The sequence below is a fragment of the Enoplosus armatus genome, chromosome 21 (genome assembly GCF_043641665.1).
Source record: "Enoplosus armatus isolate fEnoArm2 chromosome 21, fEnoArm2.hap1, whole genome shotgun sequence".
NCBI lineage: Eukaryota > Metazoa > Chordata > Actinopteri > Centrarchiformes > Enoplosidae > Enoplosus > Enoplosus armatus.
In genome coordinates, this window is record NC_092200.1 from 13,228,402 (window position 1) to 13,251,711 (window position 23,310).

The 23,310-nt window shown below is 42.4% G+C and overlaps 1 protein-coding gene across 1 annotated transcript in view; it reads right to left on the minus strand.

Annotated features, from left to right (window-relative positions):
- Positions 1-23,310, minus strand: part of phldb2b (pleckstrin homology-like domain, family B, member 2b) — a 39,416-nt gene continuing 16,106 nt past the window's right edge. The window contains exons 6-26 of the mRNA XM_070927869.1: positions 21,908-22,027; positions 19,499-19,683; positions 17,875-19,116; positions 13,997-14,374; positions 12,615-12,776; positions 12,195-12,332; positions 10,741-10,869; positions 9,105-9,260; positions 8,720-8,830; positions 8,508-8,582; positions 8,247-8,387; positions 7,621-7,773; positions 7,253-7,450; positions 6,785-6,928; positions 6,469-6,568; positions 5,011-5,161; positions 2,489-2,579; positions 2,120-2,266; positions 1,440-1,659; positions 1,083-1,168; positions 1-916 (exon numbers count right to left, since the gene is read on the minus strand). Coding sequence (XP_070783970.1) covers positions 776-916; positions 1,083-1,168; positions 1,440-1,659; positions 2,120-2,266; positions 2,489-2,579; positions 5,011-5,161; positions 6,469-6,568; positions 6,785-6,928; positions 7,253-7,450; positions 7,621-7,773; positions 8,247-8,387; positions 8,508-8,582; positions 8,720-8,830; positions 9,105-9,260; positions 10,741-10,869; positions 12,195-12,332; positions 12,615-12,776; positions 13,997-14,374; positions 17,875-19,116; positions 19,499-19,683; positions 21,908-22,027 — 4,268 coding nt within the window. The 3' untranslated portion in view covers positions 1-775. The remainder of the gene's footprint in view (positions 917-1,082; positions 1,169-1,439; positions 1,660-2,119; positions 2,267-2,488; positions 2,580-5,010; positions 5,162-6,468; positions 6,569-6,784; positions 6,929-7,252; positions 7,451-7,620; positions 7,774-8,246; positions 8,388-8,507; positions 8,583-8,719; positions 8,831-9,104; positions 9,261-10,740; positions 10,870-12,194; positions 12,333-12,614; positions 12,777-13,996; positions 14,375-17,874; positions 19,117-19,498; positions 19,684-21,907; positions 22,028-23,310) is intronic.

The window sequence follows — 23,310 nt, forward strand, 5'->3', positions numbered from 1 at the left end:
TAATGATACATGAAATTAAATCAAGATGAGAAAAAGTTGAAAATTAGCATACAATTGCTCAACTATGTTTACTAAATGAATATGCAGTGTTTATTCTGTACACAGGATATTGATTAAAACACACATGAAATGGTCTAAAATGGATTAAACCCACAACAAGCTCTTCAATGATTAAAACTATTTAGGCTTTCTGAGTATTTCTAAACACAACTACTGGTTCACTATTATGTCCTCCTAGTTGATGTTAATGATGAGCTCAAACTAGTTCACTCAGCACTTAGTTTTCCGATAGTATCTCCTCATAAAAATCCTTTGTAAAAAGCTTCTTATGGCTAGAAAAGAGCTGCTGAGTCTGCTCTTCTCTGAAGAAAATGGGACATTTTTTTTTCACATTAATGTCCTTCACACTTAAGCAAAACCTTGACGAACACCTGAGCTCACTCCAAGGCACAGTGGTGCACAATAGCATGTTTCAGATCTCCTGCACTTCATTACTTCTCTGGGATTATTATCTTTTATCGGCCAACAATTTCACATGAATGCTCCGCATATGATTGTAAACCCTGTCTGTCTTACCAAAGAGGCGGATAAAATGTTATAAAATGAAGGCTGCTGTCTCTACACAACAGAAACTGTGTTCATTCTTCCGCATAGATGACAATAATATCCATCCAGACACTTAGGATGTGTCTGGATGGACAAAAAAGAAGGAATAGAAAACTTAGTCTTTAAAGCCACAAAGATTTGTAGCACGTTGGCACATCCTGCCCCCTCACTACACCATGAACTGGGTGTATCCCTCAGCACCTGTCACGATCACATCCATCCAGATCCTCATGGCCTCAGGAGACGGAGCAACCATGTAGTAGACTCTGTCATGAGTCTTTACACTGAAGGTCAGGGAGGGGTTTGGGCTCTGAAGGAGAGACAAGAAACAGAGGGAGGAAATAAAAAGAAGAGAGGGAGATGGAAAATGATGAGTGGGAGGCAAATAAGAATATTAAATTAGAAGATAATAAATCACTTTTCAAGACAGGAGTTATGTGCATGCATCACTTTTGTAGCAACGCACATACACATACCTTATGTGCATTCTTCAAGTGATCATAATACACTTCTTCAATAGCTTGGAAGTAGATGACTCCTTTCAGCTTGGCTTCATGCTTGTCTACAGAAGATATATAACAGATACAAGAAATGTATAAATACAAATGTGTGTCATTGTACTGTAGCATGTTCTGTTTCATTTATATTTATTAATTCACAATTTAAATGTGTGTAAAATCTAGGATATACAAAATATTAAATACACTTAAATATACATGTAAAATATCATCTATGTGGGTGCTCTGTACACATATTCCCTGTTGTCTGTGTATCAGTGCATTTGCATCTTTATTTGGTAGTTTTTGTGCCTGTATGTGCATCCTTTGCCCTACCTGAATAGTAGGAGAGTGTGCGTCGGTTGCGGTCAAAGACGAACCAGCGTTTCTTCCAGGTTTTGATTTTGCCCCCCATTTTGACCAGGTAGCCACGGCAGGTCTTTTCAGAAATGGACAAGTGGAAGCACGTATCTGTGCTGTGGCCCGCCGACTCAATGTGAGCGCGCAAGTCAAAATCGTCCTTTCGCACCGGCAGGTACCGTGTTAGTGGCCGGGACTGGAGGGAGAAGAGTGAATGGGTTGATTGAAAAGGAGAGGTTCAAGTAATAACAACGATGCATTCATAATTTATTTTGTGTTTATATAATTCATACAAATCATGCAGATGTATATCATATGTTAAGATAGATTAAAGTGTACAATTCTTTCTTCTGCTGCCAATGGTTGATGGTCCAGGCAAGAGAAGAGAAGATGATGGATGAAGCTTATAGTAAGAACTGGCAGCAGATGTGATTAAAACCATAAAGAAAGAGGGAAGTATGCATGAAACGAACAAAGTTAGCTACAGAAACAAGATGGCATGCTTTGTCAAAAAAGTAAAAGGTTAAATCCCTAAAAAGGTGACCTTGAGTTCAAAGTTATCTTTTGGGTATCTTTGGCATAACTTTCACTTATTCAGAAGGCTTCACTGGTTGCAATAAGGGTCATAGAGGTGATTAAAGAACATGCTTTCCTACCTGTGCCCTCTGCTTTTCTCGCAGCTTCACCTCACGGTCGATGAGTTTCTGGCGTCTGCTTGTCTCCTCTTGTAGCCTTTTCTCCAGGTCCTCCCTTCTTCTTCTCTCCTCCTCCAGCGCCTGCTTTCGCATGTCCATCTCTCGCTCCTGAGGAATCATTTCAATTGTGTTTAAATGGGGAAATATGAAATTTACTGACATGCAAATTTTGCTTTTTCTAAAGCACTTTACCAGGTGGGGATTTATCACAAAGGCAAATCAAGGGACATCATTTATGCTCGTATATATTTGGCCTGTCTCTACCAAACTATTAAACAGTCAAAACAAAAGGATGAAATCACTGTGATCATGATTTTATCTCGTAGTGACCTTGTGTTCGAGGAGGCTTTTCCTCTCTGCCTGGGCTTCTCTCAGCATGCGCTCCATCTCCTCTAGCTTGGCCACATTTGAAGTACTGGCACTGCAGCAAACACACACACATACAACACACATCAGAAAAAAAACCTTCTATTAACTATATCTATCAAACTATTGAAAGATTGAACTATTGAATCTGGGCAATGAACCAATTGGCATACAGTCATGGGAAATCAACACCAAATCAACGTTCATGTGGCTGAACCTGAAAATACACTGAAAATGTAATGAAACAGAGCAGCTGCCAAGTTAATCAATTAAACCTGCTACACCAGCAGCAAGCGTGACAATGTGAATCCATTCTGACTTTTCCATGTGTTTTTTCAGGTGTGAAAAGTATATCTATATATAAAGTATATCTGTACTTCCACTACTGTGCAGCTTTGAGATGGTGGAGTATATAGTCTTAATTAAAGACTAAGCATAATCCATGTTTGAGAAAAAAGCTCCTCGTGTGCATTCCAACAAAACGGCGGCACTCTCCTGAGAATACTCCTGATTAATCATTGTTTATGCGTGTGTGTGTGTGTGTGTGTGTGTGTGTTGAATCAAAGGGGAAGTCTGGATGTGAACTCTCTTTCCTCTCTCTCTGTAGTACTTTCTGGCTCTCTGCTGTGTCACTGTCAGTCCTCGGTTTTGAACCCAGTCTAGCTTCAGGTCTCCCAGACTGCAGATGGTCTACACATGACATGCATTCCTGACTGACATCACGGGGAAAGGGATTTATTTATACGTTTGTCATGTTAAAACATAATTTTGCTCAATTTTCCTCTCTTTACTTGACATGCACACACACACACACACACACACACACACACACACACACACACACAAACTCTCTCTTATCTGGAGCCAGAAGGAAATGGATACCCAGTGTTGATCTGTGATGATGTCACAACATTGTTAAGATGAATGGTACACATTAGACTCAGTCTAAACAAATCAGGAAAGAAAGGGAGGGCGCGAGAGAGAAGTAGGGTACCCCGAGTAATCGAAGAGAGAGAAAAGGATCGGGAGAGAGGGCATGAGAAGATGAAGAAAAAACAAGAGCAAAAGGAGAAAAGAAAACACTTTTCCGCTGTCATGTAAAATCATCACCACAGCTCTCACTCTGCCATAGTTTTAACTGAATAGCAATTTATATATTAGTGTATTTTGCATGTGAATATTACTGGAAGTCCTGATTGATCTTGATTGTTTTTCCAGGTTGTTAGCATGTTCATTATAATTCATTTTTATGAAGACTACTTAAGCAGAGATGAAAACCAAGATGACATCCACCTTAATAAATATGATGCGTAGACTTACTTAAATCAGTATCCTTGACTGCATTATACACCATATTTTAGTCTAGTACATTCCCTGTCATTACTTTCATAAACATAAAACCAACCTCATCGTAACATCCATCCCTTCCTCTCCTCCTCCCATGCCCTTGCTTTTCTCTTACCTCAATCGACGAGAAGGAATCGCACTCATGGTCATTGTAGAGTAGCCCAGTTCAAATCTATTTAATCAAGTATCTGGATTACTTGAGAAGAGCTTTATTTATTTGCTCCAACACTTCTATCTCCAGAGAACAGGACATATCACTGACAAGATGAGAAAAAATCCAGTTCTATCATAACACTACTTTTTATTCAAGCACTGATCCAGGTTCCACGTCTTCCAGTCCAATCTAAGCCGGTACAACACAACCCAACAGGAACCATACTGAGGATCACAGAGGCAGCCTGCTCCAGGAAAACTTACAATGCAGAGGGGTCAATCTGCAAATGGTTTGGGACTGTGCAAAAGGTAACTGCAGAAACAAGACCATACCATTCAGAGGAACAAGAGGAGGGGAGACAAAAGACAGATGCAACCACTGTAAAAAGAAAGGCGAGAAGGAAAGTAAGCACACATGGTTTTAGTCCAGACGGGGGGTGGACCCTCAAATGTACCTCCACACTCATACTGGTTTGCTCAGTTCATCTGAACCTGAGGGGATTGACTGTGAACACACACACATACACATTCATGTTTTCCGTCTTCCGTAACCTGACCCTCAGAACACTAATCAAGAGTCAAGACTCATACAACACACACAGTTCTACACATCTTGTTCTCCAAGGAGGGACCATGAAAGGCGGGAAACCTCTGCTTTGCAGCTCAACACATTTTTTACATTAACTCACTTTCTACTCTCTCTTTGCCCCCCCCCCCCATCCCTTTCCTATGGTCAATGTTTCATATTATGATCACAAAGGGACATTTTTGTGTTTTTGAGTTTTCAACTGTCTGCCTGTAGTCATATTTCTTGTTTTTCTCTCTGTCCTTTTTTCAAATCCTTCTAAAAGTAGTGATGAAAGTAGCAGTGATGAAGGTTCGTCACGTTCGTCAGAAACACACACCACTGACAGGTTTCATTTTTTTTTGTTTGTTACTTCGATTAATATCCCCAGACACAAACAACACACGCCGGCGACACTTACCTGGAGACATTGTCAGGGGAGCAAGCAGAGATACTGGTTTCAATGGAGTCAGTACTATCCACACTCATTGTGTCAAAAGCCTGGTTGTCGCCGTACCCAAAAGCATCGAGGTAGACGTTGGTCTGGGAAGCTGCTCGGGAGCCGGGCTGACCTGGAAACACAGAGAAAAAACAACAACAGCTTCAGTAGAGACGTTACTTATTCTTCTTAGGCATGTATGCACGCCTGTGGTGTACCTGTCTGTGTCACTCCATCTGGGACATCAGTCTGCCCTGATGGCTTTAACTTAGGATCACAATGCCCCGCCACTGTGAGTCGCTCTTATATGTTCAGCGAAAAATAAATCCACACCTTACTGGTGTCCAAATAGTAGGGCTCACAAAAAACAAACAAACAAAAAAGAATATCTGCAAACTGTGTACATGCAGTACAGCAGAGTCCTTAAAGTGGTTTAGGTAGTCCAAAGATGTCTGGAAAGAAAATGAAATGTCCTCAGAAGTAGAAAAGGGAATGTTGACAAAATTAGGGTGCAGATACTTAAAAGAGAGACTAACTCAGCCTCTGGGTACAGGAAGAAACACACAAAAAACCTGATACCATCTGCCCCATGCAGCAGTCCCACCCTTCTGATGAGCCAGATCAAGGGGCCGAAGGGACTGAGGGACCAGATGCACGTGCCAGTGTCCGGAAAAAACAGCAGTAACACAAGGCACACATACTTTGAGAAAACTATTTTTTTAAATCAAGTGCAGCAATGAAACGGTTATCGGTGAAAGGTCGAAACTTAACATGGAAAAAGGCACAGTGTCCTTGAGGTAACACACCATACTTCCTCTTTCAGCAGCTAAATGTGCGTTCAAAACCACATGTCAACACCCAAACACAGGGCAAAAGGATTACACTCTGTGGTGAGTGAACAGCAGATTCTCTGAATGATGGGAAATGGCTGGTTAACGTTTGTGGTAGGAAGTTGACTTTTTTTATAACAACATTTTTATCAACTATCGTACCGATTTTTCACACTCAAACCAGCACCTCTGGTGAATGCTCACACGTACACACATACATAATACTCTACACCACTTGATGCAGCGGCCCTCTTCCACTTACATTCCTGCACTATCTTCACTGAAATAAACAAATGAGACATTTTGCACTCCAACAAAACACAATGAGGCGCACGTCCACACCCAAAACCCCTAACAAGGATAGATGCTACCATATAAGGTGTATTTTCAGGTGACAACCCGCAGTTGCTTGTGCGGGTGAAGGAAACACAAATAAGAGAGGAAACTGACAGATACATATAGTCTTTGCAAGTGAAGTTAAATGTATTGCCATCTATTTGTCTACCTACATGTACTCTCTTTATCCGTATATGGTTTGTAAGTGTGTTTGTCCATGTGTGAGCAGATAGGTGCTGTGTGTGTGTGTGTGTGTGTGTGTGTGTGTGTGTACCTTTATGCAGACGTCGAGATTCAGTTTCCTTGTTGGATAAGGAGAGAATCCTTGGAAGAATGCTGCCACAACTTGTGCTCTGTACCAGGGGCTGATGGGACTATAAACGACCAAGAAGAGACCAAACCTTTTTACTTCCATGTTTTAGTCATTCAAAAAAATCTGGCTTCTTCAAAATCACACAATATTTATAATACACAATACAATTACATGCCGAATTTGGGAAAATAATCTACAGATAGAGCAAGAAAAGTGTGATGTGATTTGTATTGATTTCTTTATACCTGCATGACCATCTACATGTGTGTGTGTGTACCTTGTTAGGGTAGCTGCGTCCCAGTGTTGCACATGTGAACTGGGGGGTCATGGTGGGTGTGGTTTTCTTCCTGGGTAATGTGTCACTTAGATGGGAGCCACCTTCTCTCTCAGACCTCTTCCTCTCTTCCAGCAAACGGAAATGCTGATCAAAAACACACACACACGCAACAGAGGGAAGGGATACAGTACATGGTTAATTGATTATCGATTATTCATCATTAACATTAATCGCAACCAAATTAATGATCAAAATGATTTCATTTTAGGTCATGACATAACACTGTTTCAGGAAAATGTAATGACTTAAAGTATTACGTATCATTTTATCAACTGATCAGCCATATGAATAAATACTACATTTATAAATACATTTTTAATTGTGCTCTGGTTTCTATACAATGCGTTTGTCACATAACAACAAACACACAGTAGCTGACACACACACACACACACACACACACATTACCTGCCTGTGTCGGTGGTGGTGTTTTTTGACGGGAAGGGGAGGTGGGGGAGAGTCAGGGAGGGGAGAGGGGTCTCGATATGACACCATGTTTTCTGGCCAATGCACAGAGGGTGTTTTGGGGAGGGGGCGGGGATTTAGATGGGAGGAGGAAGAAGAGGAAGAGGAGTGACAGTCGGCAGGTGAGGAAGAATGACAGAGCTTTGAAAAGAAGAGAGGAACATTGTCAGAAATCTGAAATAGTGTAAAAGGAGGGAAATTGGGGAAAATAACCACACTCTCATACATACACACACACACACACACACTTTGCATCATCTATGTCCGTGTGCTAAACTACACACGCAAGCCCTTAACACCACTACACACACCTCATCCTCCAGTGGTTTGGGGGTGTCGCCGTCAGGGGAGGGGTTTGCCTTGGACTCAGGAGAGGCATTGGCCAGAGTGGGGGCAGGGGTGGGTTTAGAGTCCCCCCCAAGCTGTGAGTAAAGCTCATTGATTTCACTGACTGTGACATAGCCCTGGAAAGTGTCATGTGGAGAAATGGGGGAGAGAGAAGGGGTGAGGCATAGCATGAAGTGAGTATTAAGATGTTATGACAAACCTGAGAATTAGTTGTTAGAATGATGCAGAATTTGGTCGCAATTTTAGGAATTTAAGGAAAAAACTGAACAAAAAGTCTGGTCACTTATAATAAGCGATTAAGACACTCATACTGTTAACATTCATTGAATGGAGTACACAAGACAACAGACATACAAGGTCACCTCAGTATTAATACATGTGAGTATAAGCTGTGCATAGAATTTTTGAAATAAGTCTCTGCTCAAATTCCTGTAACTTCATCCTTTCCTGCATCGCTGTGAGTTACAACAAGAAACCGAAAGGAGGGGAGGAACGAGGGATAGGAAGGAAGGATAAAATGGATTTAAAAAGACTATCTGGACAAAGAGGAAACAGAAAGGGATATATTAGTAAAACAAGACAAAGATACCTTAGCATTCTTGAGAAAAATAGAGGAAAGGAGGGATGACAGGGCGCACAAGTTGACTGGAGGAGGAGAAATAGTGGCAGAGGTGGTGTGATGGCAACGATCACTAAGAGACTGACACACATCAGCCAGAGAGGCTGTTTCCTAGCAAGCAGAGAAGAAAACCCCAAAGATTAAGAAGTATGAGGGCCTTGAGAGTCTTGAGGAGTTCAAAGAGGAGGACAGTTCTCATTTTCTTGTGTGACAGCTGCTAATCAAACCTACCTCCCTTAGAGTGAAAGACCGGCCACCAGTGAGGTCAGCATATTTTCTTTCCAGCGTGGTGAGGTTTTCTTTCTCCTAACAGACAGAAAAAGAAACAAAGGAAATGACAAACAATGTTAAAAACAAAATGAACCTCTTCTTGATGGGTTTATCCTAATTAAAACACACAGAAGCGACAGATGCATGCACATGCAAATATGACATCTTCGTACCCTTTGGAGCATTGCTTCGAGGTTGCTCCTCTCCTTCAAGAAGCTCTCCTTCTCTCGCTGAGCCTGCTGGGTAATCTGTACTGCCTGCTTCTTTAGAGTTAAAAGCCGCTCCTGAAGGAAAAGCAAAACAAGCTTGTTACGTGTTTCTAGCTCACTTAGAGAGCATGACACTAACACTAATGCCAAAGCTACGAAACAAAATAAGTTTACATGCTTAAAAAACATTTTAAACAGAGATTCAACTTAAGCAGTAGATCAAATAGAGTTTGTTTCAACATTAACCAGTAACTCTAACCCTAACCCTTAAATTTTAATATGACATTGTGATATTGTACTGTATACATTTTTTCTCCAGGTTTGAAACACACAAGCAGACAGCGGTTACCTTGCGAGTGACAGTGCTCCGCTGGTAGTCCGCGGTCTCCCGGAGAAGCTGTTGCGTATGGGTCTCCTTCTCCTCGTCCTGTCTGCTCTCTCTCTCCAATTGCTGGAACTCCAGGTCCTCAAAACGCTTCGTCTCCGCCTCGAGCACTTCACAGTCCTGACACACACACAAAACACACACAAGAAATAATGCACAGGTAAACAGGCAAGACAAACAAATCCATGTATACAGGACAAAAGTAACAACACATACTTTTATAGTACATACACAGTAAACATGCAAGATGCAGACATGAAGATAAACAAAAAAATAGACCAACAAACTCGTACTCACAATATTCATAGGGGATGTCTGGCAGTTAAATGCATGCAAGTACATCAATTTAAAAAAATATTAAGATTTACAGAGTACTGAAGCAGTGATATATTAGATTAAGTCATTCAGACACATTGTGAACACTTGACTGATTGATGCTTAATTGATCGATTAATTAAAAAACAATTCATATAAGTGATCTAATGGATAAAGCGTACATGAAAGTATTCATAAACAACCTGAAATCTTGATCTATTTGAAAGCTTTAGCGATTAGAGAATTTTTCCCAGTATGAGTGAATCATATTAATTGTAAGAACTGTGAGATGAAACTTTGAGAAATACAGAAATATGCAGGCAATTATGTATCAAAAAGCTCGTTCTCAATCAACAATACACTGACACAGACAAAGCAAACCAGACACACAGATCCTTGACGTTTCGTCAACACTTAACAGTCATGCAGACAACTACACCAAAGCTCAACCGGTGTCTGGGTAAACATGCAACATGTTACATACTATAACCATTCCCCCAAAATGCAGATGATTTAAACGTGTTGTCTCAAGAAACCAACGTATTGTTATTTGGGAGGAAACCAAAGCGGCCGGAGGAAACCCATGCAGTTTAGCTTAAATGGCAACTCCAAATTGCCCATAGTCAGTCATAGTCATAGTCTCGCTCAGTGTCAGCTGGGATTGGCCCCAACCCCCGCGACCCTCTAAAGGATAAGCGGGTATAGCTAATGGATAGATGGATATTGTTATTTGTCAAACACAAAGGGTGAAACCTTAGACCCTACGCCCAAAAGTCAGTGTATTTCTACAGCCAAACAGGTCTTAAAGCCAAACTTTTGAGATACTCTATACTCAGGCTCAACCCTTCTGATGAAATAAAGAGATGTGTAGGCATAGAAACTTAAAGAGTGAAGGCGGAGAGCAAGTTAGCTCAGAAAAGAAAATGTGTGCATGTTTACATGTAAGTCCAAGTATGTGAGCATCACGTGTCTCTTTCTACACAAGTTTTTTCATGTGAACAACTGTCCACATGTACTGTAAGTTTTGAGTGTCAATATGTATATGTGCACATACATCTGCTTTTGTTCTGGGTTTCTTCTTTCTGTGTATGCATGCACAGCTGTTGCATTTCCCAGTTATGTTGAATATTCTTGCTTCTATGCTTGTCTGCGTGCTGTTGTCTGCAGGGATCCATTGGTTTACACACAAGTACACAATGTATCTTCCTGTGCATGTGTTTGTGAGGTGTGTGTGTGTGTGTGTGTGTGTGTGTGTGTGTGTGTGTGTGTGTGTGTGTGTACTGACCCTGGCCAGCTGCTCCTGCAGGGGCTCCTTGGTGGCCTCAGGGCAGCTGTCCAGCTGGGAGCGCTGCTCACACACAATCTGAGCCAACCTCTCTACTCTGCCCCTTTCTGCCTGCAGCAACTCGCACGCCTGGCATACACACACACACACACACACACACACACACACACACACAGACGCACATGCATGCCCGCACAAACACACATACACGTGTATACACATTCGTTTATGTGTACATACAAAAAAGAGACACACATGCACGCGCACACATACAGGACAGAGAGAGGATGGCAGCGTTAGTGGGACTGGGGAGCCACAGTTAGTCACTACGGCGACCAGGTCAGAAAGATTAGCCTAGTAGGAGGAGGGGAGGGAAAGCTGGAGAAAGAACAATCTACCAAAAGGAATGGAGAACTGGGGAGGGATTGAGTGGAAATAAAGGCATGAAGGTAGTATGAATAGTGTCATGAGTTCTTTCTCCTGCCTCTTTTCCTGTGTTTGTTTGAATGGAAATGATTGAGAAAATGAGTGAGACGGAATGGCTCAGTAGATTAATGGTCCTCTCTGTAAGTACCACAACATATACACACGCCCAAAATCTGTACAAGCACTCAACTTCACCTATTCTTCAACATATCATAAAGTATCTGATCGTTTCGTCTGTTTTCCCTTAGTATCATGATGTGGTGCCATCATGTACGTTATCTACCAGCTGTGGCGTCCATGGAAATTCAGTCCAAATGCCAAACCAAAGCATGTGCACGCAAACACACACACACACACACATACACACAACAAATTCAATCTGTTTATCCACTTGCACTTCCCACCCTGTCAATGATACCATATATTGGTATGAATGTAGACAGACACACACACACTCGCTTACCCACACCCACGGAGTGTGTGTAAGATAGGATCACTTGGTGACCGCTATACCCTGGGCAGTATTAGCAGATATATATTTGGACCAGAGACAGCATGAGAAGGATTAACACCTACGAGTTAGTCACATGACCCCTAAACGTATGAGGTCTGAGATCAGCGTATGTATTTTCAATACCACACGCACATATACACCTCAGGAAGGGAAATGCATGTTTCTGGTTAAAACCCATGTTTGGTGTACATGTTTGAAGACAATATGGTCAGAAAGGATTTAAAACCACGTGCAAGATTTTTTCCCACATTAGTTACAGTACATTTCTCCCCTCTTCCCGATACTAATATCACTTACCAGCCACTCAGCGAAGACATTCAAACAATGTGCAGAAGATGCATCATCAATTGCCTTAGTCTGTGGATTAATGCTCTCTGCATTTCAAGTGTCCACTGCTCTTTTACCCCACCAGTGTGCTAACAGGCTCTTGGTCTCTGTGTCAGCCATTGTGAATCCCTGAGAAACATCCCTCTCACTCTCATTGTTTTACAGCATAGCGTAGCCTCTTAAATACCTTTTCCTTTTCCTGCTGGGACTCGGTCTCCAGGTCAGCCATCTTGTTGTGAAGTGCTTCCAGAGCATCTTTTTCCTGCTGCAGGGCAGCTACCTCCGACTCCATCTCAGCCTCCACCAGAGCTCGCTCAACCTCCACCTTGGATAAATATGCACCAATAAGTAAGCCATCTGTAGTGGTTCTAGTCTCTTTTGTCTCTTTTTCTGAACAAAACTGACTTTAAATTCCTGATTTATCCTTACTGTTACTAAAACCTGTGCATGACACTACCTAATAATGTGTGATTTTCATCAACAAAATGTGTAACTGAATTGAAACTGAATTTTATTATTTTATTTAGAACTATTTAAACTATGAATTGTTAAGATGGACATTTTTGCTGCTGTGTCTGTCTGTCCATCGTCCCTGTCTTGTCATTACCTCTCGGGCAGATTCGTCCATTTGGTTGTCCAGCTCTTTGATCTTTTGCTCCAGCTCCTCCATGTTGTTCAGCACCTGGATCCTCTCCTCTTCCACACGCCTCACTTCCTCCTCTGAAGGCCTTGCTTCCTGTCTGCAGCGACGAGCTGCGTCATCTAGAGCCTGGTAACATCATCATCAACATTAGACTGAACCATTGTTAAGATTGTTAAGATGTAGTGATAACTTACCAATATTGGGGATTCAAAGTAATTAGTTGTAATAATAATCACTGACACCACCAGTTCAATAATGTGGTGGCATGAAGAGAGCATTTGTAATTTTACCATAGTCTATGAAAGGCCTCCACTTTCATCACTTGTTCTTTTCTTGACATGTTTACAAAAAAAAATCTAAATCTTATATTATAGCTAAATAATATCTGAAAACAGTTTTTAAGGATTGCTGTGGTGAAGCAGCATGTCCTTTGGGCAATGAAAATATTTGTTCTTTTACAGCAGAAAAAAAGTGGGCAGACACAAGCACACGCACACACACACACACACACAGACACACACACACACACACACACACACACACACATAAACACCAGCTGTCAATTCTCAATGGTAACACTTAGCCTGCTCTAATCTAATAAATGGGCTGTAAATATCTCCCATCTGTGTACGTGAAGGATGTGTATATTTTCCAAGTATTAAGAGGTGTGATCCTTGTCACTCTTGTGTTTTCCAGGAAAGAACAAGGAGCATAAACACTTCCCACATTAATCCTGATTAATCTTCGAAGAAGCTGACCAAAGTCAAAGGTGCTACATTAGCCGTCTTGTACTCTTTTCATACTGGAGATGTGTATGATGCTGAACATATATTTAACATGCACTTGATCCACTCAAAAGAGCATAACCTCTTGTCACAGAGATTCCACTCTGCAACTGTAGATCCATATGCATTATTGCTTAACCACAGAATACAATACCAATAAATGTAAGTTTCAGTTCTGTCAGCACATGCTTTATCTCATTCACCAACTTGTGCACTCTCAGGTTTCTCTCTTGCTCCCTCTTATCTATTATTTCTAATGAGTCAGGAGGTTGGTTGAAATTCATTTAATCACCAATTAAATTATTAAACCAGTGCTGTGCAGCATCCAACCCATGTTCAGCCCTGGTCAGAAGGAGGGTCATAAGGTTAGATGATGTTGATGAGTTGACTGCTCTACACTCTCCACTACAGTTCACATTCTCATTAAATGAACAGGACTCTGCATATATGTATGTTTTATACATCTCTGTGCATCTAAAAGTGGTAAAGTGACTCAGAGTAGGGGTGTTCCATGTGTATATAAATATAATGTGTACAAATAAATGTCCTGTCTCTTTATACCTCATTGATCCTCTGTGTGCGTGGAGAAGGTGAGGGGGCGAAGCTTCGCATACTGACAGCGGGCGATTCTGCCCGGTTGTCTCGGTGACCGCTGTTGCGTCTCCGTCGTACCTGCAGATCATCATCATAGTAACCATTTTCTGATCCAAGGAAGGCTATGTGTCCATTCCCCGTTGTTCCATTAACAGCTGACGAGTCGGAGAAAACAGATGGGGTGTCTTCATCGTCGTCGTTCAGTTGAAGCTTCTCAAGCTCCTGGTTGATCTTCTGGAGATCTGCCACAGCTGAAGTGGGACTTGCAGCTGTGCCCCCTCCATCTCTCTCAGGCCGGCCCAGCTCCGAACACAGAGACAAGATGGTCTCTAGCCGCTGTCGCTCCTGGGATGAGCACGCACACATAGACACACACACATGCGTGTATGAGTTACATATGTGCAAATGTAGTAGTGTCAACTTTTTATCATTGTTCTTTTTGATGCTGTCTGGGATGGGTTATTAAAAGGTGTAGTTGTAAGTAAATATGCCTGAATTTATGTTATGTAGTTGTTTTTGTTAGCAGGTTGTGATTATTTTACTTCAAAACATTCGTGGTGGCTAGCTTGAGTAACAAACCCAAAATTCCCAACCATTTTAGTCTAAACTCAAGTCAGTCCATTGCCTCTTAGACACAGCATACAGTGTTGGGGTGCAACACAAATACAGTATAACCCTATGTTATTAAATAACGCAGACATTTTTATAAGTAGTGTTGAATGTGTGCACTGAATATATAACAATATTGCATGGTGAGACATATCAAACAGAGGTCAAAGAGAGCACTCATTTCAGACCTTCCCTACATTTAAATTACATTTCTATTTAAGTCAGACGTTATCTTCTCAAAACAGTACTTCTTCCATACTGATTCTGACATTTTATTTCTTCATATATATATATATATATGTATGTGTGTGTTTTTAAAAGAGTCATAACAGCTCAGATAGAATTATAAATCAAGTTTCCAATGCTTCCTTACCTGGGGAAGCATTGCAGAAGTCAATCCCTCTAGTTCAAATGTCCTTGTTTAGTCCAAAACACACTCAGTACCAGCCTTTCTTGTATGTGATTTACATACTCTAGTTTCGTATACTATTTGCATACTATAATATTCTCCTCTCACTGGGAATCCCTGGAGCAGGAGTTCTCCTTTCCGTTCTGCCTACCCCGAACACAGCTATATGGGGAGCTACGGAGGCTGCAGAGAGTCAAAACACCCCCTCATAGGTTTAGCAGTAACTTCTCTGGAGAAGTATGTGAGTCACATAGCAAGCCTATGTAAGTAATATTAGAAACGGAAAGAAGGAGGTTAGAAAAAAAAGAACATGGGACAGAGGGGATGTGTATGTGTTAGTGTGTGAGTGAGAAAGAGAGAGAGTAAGCTAATGAGAAGGTGGACAGCTGTCAACTATGATCGGAAGCGTGCACGAGAACAGGCCATGACTCCAAACACAAGAATGTGTCTGTGTGTACCGCCACTAAGGAAACAAGACACTTTCCAGGGAATTGTGCTCTAGGAAGGAATCTGAACCAGGTGAAGTTTGGACTAAGTCTCATCTGTTTAGAAAGGCTGAAGACAGGCACTACACACACATTACATTGCTTATTATTTAACCCATTGTTTCAGAAATTAGATATACAAAAGTTAATCAAATTAAATGATAAAATCAATATATCATATCAATATATAGAGAGTGCAATATAAATGAATATAAATAAGTAATCACAGTTTCCATTGTTCACCAGTGGAATAATCTTTTGTGTATATATGTGTGAATGCACACAAACAAACACACACCCCATTTATCATGTGTAATGTGAACCAGGAGCTGAGGCAAAACAAGCCTGTGTCAGTTTGTCACCTTGTTCTGTTCTAATGGACACAAGCCTCTGTGGAGCCCTTATAGTAATCAGCTGTCAACCAGAGAGAGAGACAGACAGACAGACACACAGAGAGAGTCAGATACAGTGAAAGAACAAGGCTGCTGCAGCTGGAGAGAAAGACAGTGACAGAGGAAGGGTGAGGACATAGAAATATGAAAATATGAGCAGCTGTGGACATAGTGTACAGAAAGAGGAGCACTGGAATCAAAGTAATTTAAGTTGAAATAAAATGGTAATGATAACAGCAAATGGAAAATCTTCCCCTTGCCTCTCCCTTTCTCCCTGTCTGTCTTCCTTTATTCCACATAATTACTTTCCGGTGCTCTCTTATGAGTAGCAACCATTACAGTTCTGCTCTCTTTTTAAATTTGCAAATTCCAAACTATTCACACTAACAAGACAAGCTAGTTTGCTGAATGCCAACTTGTATATATGGGCTGATGGAATTAACCATAACCTTAAACTTAACTAAACCTCACCAAATACATCTAAGCTGTACATCAGAAATAGCACTGTGGATAATCTTGTTGGCTATTGTTTTTGTTCTTCTCTTCCTTTAGTTGCTGGCAACATCCCCAAATAGCTGTCACACAACCTAAGAACATCTTAGTGTGGATCGAATGCAGATTTCCTGTTCTACCACTAGAGGGCAGACAAAGCTAAGACAATGCTTTCCTGAGCTTGAGCTTTGGACTAAGAGACACTGCCAGTGGCTTCCTTATAATGCCCAGCTAAAGGCAGTTCATCATTTTATTATTGATTTTTCAGAGCTATTATTCAAAACATATTCAGAAGTAATAATCATTTTGACAGTTAATTATAGAAAATCACTATCTGATTAAACCAATATGAATGCATCATTTAATGTGCCTAACAGGAGGCTGTTATCTTTTACATCAAACTAAAAAGAAATGGCTGATAATCAAACCTCATCAAATGTAACACTGCTGGGGTGAAATAAAAGTTCTATCTTGATATGGGGCAAAGTGAAAATTGGCTCTCAGCTCAGAGCAGAGGGGGCTGGTCAACAATACTCCATCTTCCATCCTAATATAACTACCATCCAGAATGTCTGCAGGCTAGCTGAAAGCCACTGTGAAGCTTGTGAAACAGTTTGGTTTGTACATCATCCAGAAAACTATTTCTCACAGTTAAAGAGACACCAGTTAAGAATATGGTTGTGTGAAAGAGAAAGACAAATAAAGAGAAAAGGATAGAGGAATTATGAGTCCAGCTGTCATTATATGTTGTGCATCTGTGTGTTTATCCACCTGCTACACTAGAACTCTGCTCTCTAATCTCCTTGGTTTCTCTAACCCACATCTGACTGATGTGTTCTGTGGCTCTTCAGTGGTCCGAACCACACTGGGCGGACCTCCAGCTGACTGACATAAACACGCACCATATATTCATTTGCACACACACACACACACACTCGAAGCACTGGGTTAAGAATAGTCCTGTTAGTATGGGCTATCTGCCAGAGGCATCTGTGTAATGGTGAACCTCACTTTGTGTGTGTGTGTGTGTGTGTGTGTGTGTGTGTGTGTGTGTGTGTGTGTTAAGCTCCCTGGGAGAGTATGTTTGAGAGGACAAGGAGGAGGTTAGTGTGAAGGGACACATTCCTAGAGTCATTCCATTTCTTGTATGCCTTTGTGTGATTGCATTGAAAACAATAGCAATCTTTCATTTCACATTTAAACATATATCACTGTCATCTTTCAGTAATCTTAGGAGCAACTGTTCACCTGTCAACAGTCTGCCCATCTGTAAGCTTAACTCATTTACACATGACACCACAGGATGCGGTCTGTACCACAGGTTATATCTACATACAGCGTCTATACCGTGTTATTTGATCCGACTGACAATATGTTGCCATAATTTGGATTGGCAGATGTGGGGACAAGGTGTAAATTTCATGTCTTGCCCACATGTGCAATCACACTCAAACTCACCAGTCTCTCCACCTCCTGCTCACGGAGTCTCTCCTCTTTTTGGCGATGGTGGTAGTCGGTCAGTTCCTCCTTGCCACTCAGTGAGCTGATACTCCCCCTTCTTTCCCTGAAACCCCCTGGTGGGGTCACTCCTGCCTTCCCAAAAGACTGCCTCCTCTCACCCAGCCCCATCCCAGGTTCCAGCCCCGCCTTCCCAAATGAAGACCTCCTCTCTCCAAGTCCAAGCCCCGGGGTACCAGTGAGTTCAAGGCCTACCCCTCGCCTCTCCCTCTCCCCCAAATACAGTTCCATTCCTGGAGAGACTCCACGGCTGGCCAGCCGCTCCAGTTCTGGAGGGCTGGAACTTGTGGAGCTGATGGAGCCCACAGAGCTAGTGGAGGTCAGGCTGAGTTTTTTGGCCACACGAGGAGAGGAGGAACCCCCCACCTTGGATGGGATGGTCACATCAGGTGGAGCTGTTGTGGAAGAGAGGGAGGGGGTTGTGGAGGACAAGATCTTAGGGGAGGAGAGGGAGATAGACACAACACCTTCTCCCTGAGTTGAGATCTGGATTTGATTCCTGTTGGAGGAAAGCTGGCTGGAGTTACTAGAGTTGTGGTTGAGGTCAGGGCTGGCATTCTGGCTGTTGTTATAATGGTCCTTGCTAAATTTGTAACCCCCAGCAACATCAGCTCGCCGTGAGGGCAGCGCTGACAAGGTCAGGACTCCGTTGTTGTTGTCACGGAGAGATGGGGAGGGGCAGAGGCGTGGCAGCGAGCGGCTGTGCCCTCCTCCCATCATCCCACTCAGTGAGCCTGCTGAGTATTTCCTGGTTCGACTGCTGGGCAAAGGCTCTTGGTTGCCATAGCTACGGCGGCCGAGCCGGGGACTTGAGGGCATGCTGGCTGCACCTCCTGTTGATGGAGTGCGGGAGGAGGACGAGGAGGGAGGAAGAGAGAGGAGGAAGCTATTGCTTCCATCAACAGAAATGGAGGAGCCTCCGCCATTCCATGTGGACAGTAAAGGAGAGGACCCCGGGTTGTGCAGCCGGCGGCTATCGCTAATGCTGAAGTTATCCTGGTGGCGATTGATGGAGGTACGGGAGGCCAGAGAAGAAGAAGGGTCGGATCGTCGTCCAGGAGAAAGAGGGGGAGGAGATTTCAAAGACATGGGTGGACGGTCTGAGCCATAGAAACGCCTTGCCTGCTCCTGATAGGCTGATGAAGATGTAGCAGGACTCGTGATAGGTGAGGTGGGGGGAGACTGAGACACAAAATAGAAAAATATATTATAATTGGAAATACTTCAAAATGCTACCTTATTGCAATGTCTAATGCATACAAAATATGACAAAGGTGGGTGAAGAACAGAGAAGATCATGATGAGTCTTCCACTCAAGCTCTGACAGAAACAAGAGCAATGAGTAAATCTTGTGTTGCCACTTGAACACTGTAGTAGAGCCCAGGATAATGGGTAAGCCCTCGTTAACCATGTTTGGTCTTGTATATAATGAGTAAACCCTGGTTAGCCCTGTTCAGCCCAAGACAAACGTCCAGCTTAACCATAGAGACTCTACAAGCCCTGTTAGAGCATGACGTAGAAAGCACAATAATAAATCCTGAAGTAGAACTAAATGATGGCTGACCTGTGTCACGCTGAAGTAGGAGGGGTTAGCATTCCCGTTGGCTCTCAGGCTGTTCTCCAGGGCAATCTTCTTGCGCTGCAGCGTGTCCATCAAGTCCCGGAGCTCGGAGGCTGATCGCATGCCCCTAGCACTGCTAGTGCCGCCCACCACCGCATGGCTGTAGTCACTGCTAAACTTCAGGTAGTCTGGAGGTGGGAGGGAGATAAAATGGAAAATAAATTAAATGGATGATATGGGGAAGTGTAGATACACAAAGGTGAACACTCATGGGTAAGAGAGGAATATAGAGAGATTGTGTGTGAAGAGAAATAAAAAAGACAGAAGAGGGCAGATACAAAACAAGAGAAAGCAATATGACTGGGATAAGCAATATAGATATACAAAGACATGGATGAACATTTCCTTTCTGTTCAGTTTGTGGAAAAAAGATCAGTAACAGGAAAAGAGAGAAGACGGAGAAGAGGGAGGGGCAAAGAGTCATAAATGGTGGCAGAAGAGAGAGAGAAAGAGAGGTTGTGTATGTACCTGAAGAAACAGATATTCATAGATGGGGCCCTTGGCAGAACAAACCCAACCCAAACAATCTGCAACTGGCAGCAAATCACCCAGAATAGGAGTCAACTCTCTCACACACACACACACACACACACACACACACACACACACACACACACACACACTGCATGCAAAAACACTCTTGCACAAAACCATCCATTAGATCCAAGACAAACACTTTAACTCTAACTCGAGCTAAGTTCCTCAAAGCAGGATTTTGGGAAATGAAAAAGACCACAGAATATTCTGGAATACCCTCAAGAGGCCCCCAGCCCTTCTTAAAGCTTTTTATTTATAGCAGTTTCAGCAGTGAGGGGGTCTTTTTCCAAACCTCAACCGAGTCCGTTTTTACTTCCTTCCTGCTCAATGTTGCTAGACCAAATCAGCCGAAAACTATTTTTTGCTTGGTAAAATATTGCTGAGGTCTGCAGTGTTTTTTGATTAATAGCACTAGTTCTACGATTGTGTGCAGAATTCCCCAAAAAACCCACCCTATATATTATCCTGTCATCAAGAATGCAGGTAAAAACGCTTAGGTAGGAGAAAGCAACATGTGAGAAACCTGCCCAGTGTTTTGTTAATTCATCTGTGGCTTCATGTGGAAAAGGAGCTATTACAATGTTCAAGCTTAGACCACCCAGTGTTTAACTGTCACACACACCCACACACAAAAAAGGTTTCCTACAACTGTGGCTCTGCCTGAGAGAAACACACAAATGTGTATGTTCCATGTGTTCATGAGCAAAGAGTGTAGTGTGCATATGTGTTAAAGAATTTAAGCATATTAAGTATTAGTACTATATTATATTAGTAGTATATTAAGTGAGAATATTCAACTACTCCGGTTATATTGTGAGAGAAACTAGAGTAGCTAAAAGGGCATGTCATAGCTGAATATAAGCCTGTGTGAGAAAATGTCAAACCTTACATGGTGGAGAGAAATGGGGCAGAAAATTAAAGACATCATAAGATCCAGAAACACACACACACACACACACATACACGCAGGGTGTTTGTGTCCATACAAGGGCAGATTTATACTGGAGGCCTGGCCTGCACCAACTCCCTTCTATTGTGACTATTCTCTTCTATGCCCAGCTCGTTTCACTAAAGTCTTCACTTTAGCACGTGTCGGAGTGTGAGTCTTGGCAATCTGGAGGATAAAGGTAAAGATTTTGGCTGGCTGTTTGCCAAGTGTGTGTATGTGAATGTGTGTGTAAGAGAGTAATTCCTATGAAAATATCAGAGAAGTTGGAGGAGAGAGGAGTGCATTCCTTGTGTCTAGGAGTTTAAAAAGCAAGGATTCCACTGATTGGCATGCACACACACACACACACACACACACACCTTGCTCACAGCCTGATCAATCACTAAGGAGACAGCAGAGTCCAGCTGTATCACCATGGCAATGGAGGGGCACCATATGACAAAAACATTCCAATATGCTTCGAATTTAAGTTTTAGCATGTGTGTGACAGTGAGAGCGAATGTTTTTATGAGAGGGCTGAAAGAAATATCTGCCCCCACCCTACCCTTCAGTCTTTCCAACACACACACTCAAGACTAACATCCCAGTCTCTCACACCTGTCCAGGTTGTGTCTACCTGTAACTTTACCCTAAGATATGGACAGGAGCAAACATTTTTGTGGGGACAGTTGTTACATGAGGAGAATAAGCCGATGAAGAACTACAGGCCGAGAATAGGTGAAAAGCAGAGAGAATAGATGGAAGAGACGATGAAAAAGGGAGGGAGGAGGTGGTGATGTGGCAGAACAAAGAAAAAAGGCCAGGGATCAAGTGCAGTTCAGGGGTCAGGGAAGAGGTTTGCCAACCCCCCCTGTGTGTGTGCGTACCTGTGTTGTAGGCTAAAGCGGACACAGGGCTCTTTTGAGGAAGCATGCTCTTCATTCTGCTAGCCTCCTCGGGATGGTTGAACCGGAACAAATAGGACTTACCCAGACACAGGGAATAACCTGGAGGGAAATAACACAGACACACAAGGTAAAAATAAAGATGCAACTCATATAGAGTGTAGTATAAAGAAAATAGTATATAGACTTACTCATGGATCAAAAAGTAACTGTAAGCATGTAACTCTTGGCATTTGTGTTAGTGTGGCTCAAAAATCAAAAACACAGAATCTTGCAGAGCACAAAACAAACAAGACGATAGTGACATATATATTACAGTTGGTGTATAACATACACTATGCATGAAGAGGCAGCCATAAGTACAGCTTCCCATTGGTATGAGCCTGGAATATTTATTCACAGTCGGACACACACTCATGCACAGCCAGCCATTCCAGACCACAGTGTTTGCTCTGGCCATCAATTAGGCTGAGAGGGCCAGGTATTAAACAAGATGTCAGGGTCACAACCTCTGTAATACACACAGCCAGCCACAGCTGTCCAAATACCTCAGAAGGGAAGGGAGATAGACAGCAGTGCTGCTGACACACACAGGAGATCTGATGCAGGGGAAAAAGCAAAGAAATGAAAACACTACATTGATGCACATTTCGAGGAGTGGACAGAGGACAGAAAATCCCAAGACTAAAAGAGACCCCGCTCATTTTGTCCGTTTTCTGACACGCACAACATGCAGTCTCTTTGCTCTCTCCATTCGTTCAACCTCCATCCCCGAGGGTAGAAGATTCATGATAAGCATTACAGTAAACCCCCACAAAGTTAGCATGTGTGTGAAGGGCTAAGAAAGCACCTCCTTAATAGCTCCATTACAGTTACATCAGATTCCTTGGACCTGAAGTCAGGCACAACCACTGAGGCAAGAGGGGGGATAGCGAGAGGGCGAATGGAAAAAGACTGAATGGAAAAATGTCAAAACAGCTTCTCTTTCTTTTCCCTTCTCTCATTCTCATCTCTCTTTTGCCCTTTTCTTTCTCACTCTCAAACATCTCCTCTGACACGTCGTGCTAATAGCCAAATTTGACTTTACAGATTAGCCAAAAGAGGTCATATCTGTCTAGACGTTGCCTTAGAGTGGCTGGAGAGCAGATTCCTTTTTTTTGCCTTCAAAGCTGTAATTTCTCAGCACAGGGGGAGACCTGAGTGCAGTTGAGAGGTGGAGCTAACACCACACGCATGAAAACAGTGTAAGAAATGTTTAGTCTACACAGCTGGACTTTGAACTTCTCAAATACATACTTGTGTAAACACAATCTTGCAGGTTTGGGCGCAAACTGTGAAGCAGTGGCATCATGACAGAGAGCTCAAAAGATGTGTGTCTTGTGCGT